Source organism: Merops nubicus, unplaced genomic scaffold (genome assembly GCF_000691845.1).
Source record: "Merops nubicus isolate BGI_N331 unplaced genomic scaffold, ASM69184v1 Scaffold51144, whole genome shotgun sequence".
Classification (NCBI taxonomy): domain Eukaryota; kingdom Metazoa; phylum Chordata; class Aves; order Coraciiformes; family Meropidae; genus Merops; species Merops nubicus.
This window is the reverse complement of record NW_008607258.1, coordinates 202-5736: the sequence shown is the minus strand read 5'-3', so window position 1 is coordinate 5736 and position 5535 is coordinate 202. Positions and strand designations below refer to the sequence as shown.

General features: G+C 42.0%; 1 protein-coding gene across 1 annotated transcript; it reads right to left on the bottom strand.

Annotated features, from left to right (window-relative positions):
• Positions 1–3: 3 nt before the first annotated feature.
• LOC103772535 (toll-like receptor 2 type-2) lies at positions 4–1281 on the bottom strand (the record flags this gene model as incomplete). Its single annotated transcript, XM_008939868.1, has 1 exon — positions 4–1281. A coding segment is annotated over exon 1 (1278 nt), but the record flags the coding sequence as incomplete, so codon positions are not given.
• Between the last annotated feature and the right edge of the window lie 4254 nt (positions 1282–5535).

Sequence of the window (5535 nt, the reverse complement as noted above, 5' to 3'; positions counted from 1 at the left end):
AATCTCACCAAAATTATTTTGGCTAATATCTAAGAGAATTAGGTTTCTTAGGTGAGACAAACTTTTACTCGTCATTTCTAAGTCACTCAGTGAATTCTGACTTAAATTGAGAGTTCGTAGTAACGGCCAACCACCCTGACAAGCCGAATGCTCCAGACTCTGGTCTCCAAGCAAATTCGCACTAAGGTCAAGATACTCTAATGACTCAAGGTTTTGTGAAAGCCTGCATGGTACTAAAAAGACCTTGGTGTTTGTAACTGTGATTTTGGTAAGAAGAGATAGTAAATCTTCTACAGCCTTAAGATCTGTAAACAAATAAAATTCTTCTATAGATAATTTCTCTATTGTCAGAACTTTAATAGTCTGTGATTGGTTTGCTTGAAAATGTATTTTCCACTGTCCAGTTCCCATGAGTCTACAGTCTATCAGCTCCACCTCAAGTAATTTTGGCATGTCTTCTAAAATGCTGACAATCTCAGGCACAGTAGCATCAGTTAATAATGTCTGTTTAAAAGAAATTTTCTTTGCAAAAGAGGACGACATGACTCTTAATAGTTGTATTTCAGCAGGTATACTGAATTCCATTTTTTGCACTTCTAACCAAATGACAGAGTGCAGAAGGTCCCTGACAATTGCTGAGAATACACTAGTGTTTCTTAGGTTTATGATCATGTGATTTATCTGCTTAATCCATTTCAAACTTCCCGGCTCATACTGACTGAGCCTGACACCCTCAATCCACAGCGTGTCAAGAAGCTCAATGCCCTCAAAGTTCCCTTGCCGTATCGTGGAGAACCACGGGTTGCCCAGGTGGAGAGAGCTCAGGTTCCTCAGGCTAGAGAAGGGGGAGCGTTCCCCCAGGTCTCTGTAGGAGTTCCCTTGGAGATGGAGGTGCTGGAGCGAAAACAGGTGCTCAAACCACGCAGGGGACAAGTGAGCCAAGCTGTTATTTGATAAGTCCAAGACCTCCAGTTTCCCAAGGGGGCGAAACGCATCCTCGTCTATCGAGCTGATCTTGTTGGACTGCAGCAGCAGGGCTCTCAGGTTCACAGCCTGCTGCAGGTCCTGGGACTGGATGTGCTTTATCCTGTTGTGGGCCAGGTCTAACACTCTGAGTTTGTCCGTGAGCCCCAGCGGAACAAAGTCCAAGCCCATGGAAGAGCAGTTGCAAAGCTGAGTGGCATCACATGAAGGACAAGCGTGCTCCAGCACTTGCTCTTCAGAGAGATTTGCAGCTAAGACCATGCAGATGGCCCACACTCGCCAGGTGTGTGTAGTCATTATTTTGCCTAAAATGTAGAATGTGGTCAGAGCAAATTTAAAATGAATATTTGTTTTGAAGAAGGTACATTTTGGATATGTCTAAAACATAACCTTTACTGTTTTGTCCTGTTGAAGGCACTATAAATATATTTGGGTTTAACACTGTTCATAATTTAAAAAGGGTAGACAAATAAAGGCATATTGTAACCAAATATTCCAGAATCATTTGTTAAATGCCATGCACATTATCCCCTGCGGTTACTAATTTTGAAACGAGTACTATCAAATCAATTAACAGCTGCACAAATCTTCTTCAAATTCAGGTAAACATCTGAATAATCACATTGTTACTAAACTGATCGTTTGCCTGTTTAGGAAATAGTCCCCCTACACACCTCCTCAGCCCTGCCTCAAATCTTCTTCTGCTGAATCTGTGAATATTATTTTGTATATTCATTTTTTTACTACAGGGAATCTCCTTTGTCTGTTTCCCATACTGGTTACATCAAGAAGAGTCAGGGTCTTGCAGGAGATAATGACAGTCACATTTAATACTCATTTAAAGCATATGTCTATTCTTAATCTTTCTTTCCTCATTTTATCTGCCCTTGGCTATTCAGATTGTAAATGTACTAGGAGCAGGGAAATAAGTATTTGCCTCGGTGTCTGTGTAGGCCATTGTTATCATGTTATCATGCCATAAGTCTGATACTTGCTAATGAAACTTAAGCTGGGAGAACTGACCATTGTAACCTGCAGACTCTTATCTCTTCCTTTTTACTGCCATAGCCTTCTGCTCTGATATAGTGCCTTTTTCTGCCTTGTGTCTCTGTGGCAGAGAGAAGATCAGGCCCAGCCATGTGGAAGCTCCAGGGGCTTTTGGAGCCTTCTGCAGATCAGATCAGATCAGCTGACTGAACAAGAGAAGACACACATCTGTGGATCTTGTGTCACTTTTCTTTCTTCTCACAGTTGTGCCTTCCATAATACTGATTTGACATGGCTGCTTCTCTTACAGAGCTTGCTGTCCTTACTCCCAACAATGTAACTTTAGTTATTCTGTCCCTCTGAGGAGGTGGAAAAACAACTCTTGAAGCCTGACAGGGCTGTTTTCCCTTCAAAACCCTTATTACTTATTGAATTATAACCCTGTTTTTGTTTAGGCTTTCTTGACAAGGATCAAAGACCACTTTTAAAGTATAACTTTCCCCAGTGTGTCACAAACACCTCAACCTCAGCAGGTATCTTACTGAGGGTGAAAAGAATGAATCAACGCCCAAGAGGCCAATAACCAGTTTCCCAAAGATTATTGTGGCCTTGGTATCAGGTTAATTGGATTGGATTGGCTCACTGAGGAGTACTTTCTCCTCTAGTCATCCCAATGAGACTCTGTGCAAAAGATCTACTGTACTTTGAATTCATGCTATAATTTGCTTTACAATATCTGACCGATGAAGACAAGCTCATACCACAAGGCCTACCTTTGTAGTTGCACTAATTCTAGCCAGAATTGCTTGAAATTATTCAAAAGGGGACAAACTAGCTGAGATTTTGAGGTATATGAGGAGAGGACAAAAAGTTGTGGATATTTTTTTTAATCATTCTATTTCCTCCCATCTGAAGGATTATCAACACTTTGACCTCCCATGCTATTTTTCTTTAACCCATGACCCTCTGATGTAGAGCTTTGGGTCTTGAAAGACACATTCCTCTTCCCTGTTTTTAGATGTCCATAGCTGAGCTTGTCACCTACCATGTTCTCCAGGATCAATAGAGAGAAATAATTTCTACGGGCAATGCATGTCATGTCTCTTAGACACTCACATTAAGATGTGATAACTCCAAGAGGAATTACTCCATCAACTTAAAATAGAGCACCACAGTTTAGATACCTAGAGATTTATACACGTGAATCAAACCCAAAGAATTGCGAACTGTAGTCACACTCACCTGCTGTCCAGCTGAGGCTCTTCTACAGGGTTCTTTTGGTCTTGCAAATCTGGCTGGATAGCACAGTGCTGTGGGCCACAAGAGCAAAGCTATGAGTAAGATGACTTTCACAAGCAACAAATTTAAGTGGGATTTTTAAAGTCGCCATCAAAATGCTCACTGTTAGAAAAACAAACAAGCAGGCAACCTGGCTGATCAAAATCTATCTGTAGGGCCAGCTGCCTGTGATTGCACCTGCCTGCTCCACTTCTGCCAGCAGCCAGAAATCCCTTCCTGCCCTGCACTCCTGCAGGATCTGGCCCCTGCCCAGCATCCCCAAGTACCCTGTATCCCCCCTGAAGAGAGGTAGAGACCTGATAGCTTCTTCCCAATGCCATGTCCTTGCTTCTCGCTCTGGTGTGGCAGTTCTGCTCTCTCTGCCTGTGTCTCCAGCCTCCACCTGCCTGCAAACTCACCTCTGTGCAGAAGAGATTCCCAGGGATGCCAGCTCCAGCTCTGGTGCCTCTATGCCAGTTAACCTGTCATGTTTCATCTCTCTCTTGTTGATGGCTCTTTAGGCACCTTCTTCTCATGCTGCTGTTTCCTTCCGTCTTCACCTTGGCACTGTGAGCAGGGGAAGTTCCAGCTAGGTGATCTGACTGGCGTAACAGCAGTAACACTAACGGTTCTTTCAAATGTGCCAACCCATAGAAGTCTGAGTCTATAGTAGGAGCATACCGTGTGAAAGCCAAGGCATCTCCTACCTCCGCCTCTGACCCTCTCTTTGAAATGAGTGGCGAGAGATATTTTCCTCCTTATCCCTAGGCACAGTCTCCTAATCATTTTTATCAGTGCTCCGCGTTTGCTATCAGATGAGTCACTCAACACTTACCTGGAGTTTAGCCTTGATTAAGCTGTGACCTGTTCTTCTCCAAGAGAGTAAACAGAAAAATCTTTTTGTAGCAGGCTTTGGACTAACCTTAGTGATATAATTACAACAGAAAAGTAGAACTGAAAGTGGTGTTTGCAGGCTACACCCACAGAAACTATCAGCTCATGTCTGTAGCTATGTATGCACTTACAAACAGCAGCGGGAACATACGCATAGGCATCTACACAGAGACACACATATATGAATATATACATATATACCCCCACACAGACAGGTGTGTATGCGAAATTTTCCCATTTTTCAATTAACTAGTCCATATGACAACACTTTGGTAGTTCACCACAAAATAATTGCCTGTATAAAGTTTACTCAAGATTCATTTAGACTCTCCTGTACCTAAGCTCCAGCAATACAAGCAAAGTGCAGCATGGAAGTGCCAAGTTAGAGAAACCCACACCTAACTTTATCACCTCTGAAACAGTTTCAGGTGTCCACAAGACTACCTAAAGCACAAGAAACCAATCCCTGTAACTCCAGGCACTCACAGTGCATTTCCAGCCATCTTAATATAAAAATCTGTATCCACCTGCTTGTCTAAGTCCCCTTTATAATTGGTGAAAAGCAATACAGTAGTTCTAGGAGATACCTTAGACTGTAGCAGAAAGATAAATTGCCTCTCATCAGTGTGATTTCCTGAATCAGTTATAAAGGAAGGTACATAGGTATAAGGGATGCATGGTCCAGTGGTTTCTTAAATGCGCTGTGCAAAGTAGAAGAGCAGAAACAAGAAGTGAGCCAGCCTGCAACACCATCTAGCCCACTCATCAGAAACACATCCTTGCACCACACCAATGGAAGGCTTCAGCTCTTTCCATAGAGGCAGAAAAGCATTCACAGGGAGAAAGAATTCTAAGGGAAGAAAACAACAACTAAGCAACAGTGGTTTAATGCCTCTGCATGTCACCATAATTATTGTACAAGGGATGCAACTTTCACAGGTATTGAGTATCCCCACTCTGTGCATGGTACAGACCCCTGTGCAACTAGCCAGAATAACAGGCTTTTAAATGGAGGTATGTTTTCAATAATATAATTTTTTTTGGGTTGCACATCAACTGTAAGGATTTGGAGGGCTTATTATAATGTAAGTCCTCAGGGTTTTTTTCAGAATTAAATTTTAATTACCCTGCTATGCATGATGGCAGTGAAAACAAATTAAAGGAGAACAACTGACATGGTGGGGTATTGAAGCACTTGGCTTTTATTTTCATTTGTAAATTACAATGGCATTGTTAAGAATATTTGGGATGTGGTAACATGAAATTACCTACATTCAGCTACATGTATGTAGAAAAGTACATGAAGTCCAACATGGCTTCCAAACGTAATAGTTATTTGCAGGGATTTAAAAAGATCAGAATATCAAATCTCTGGAAAGCCTAAATTGGGTC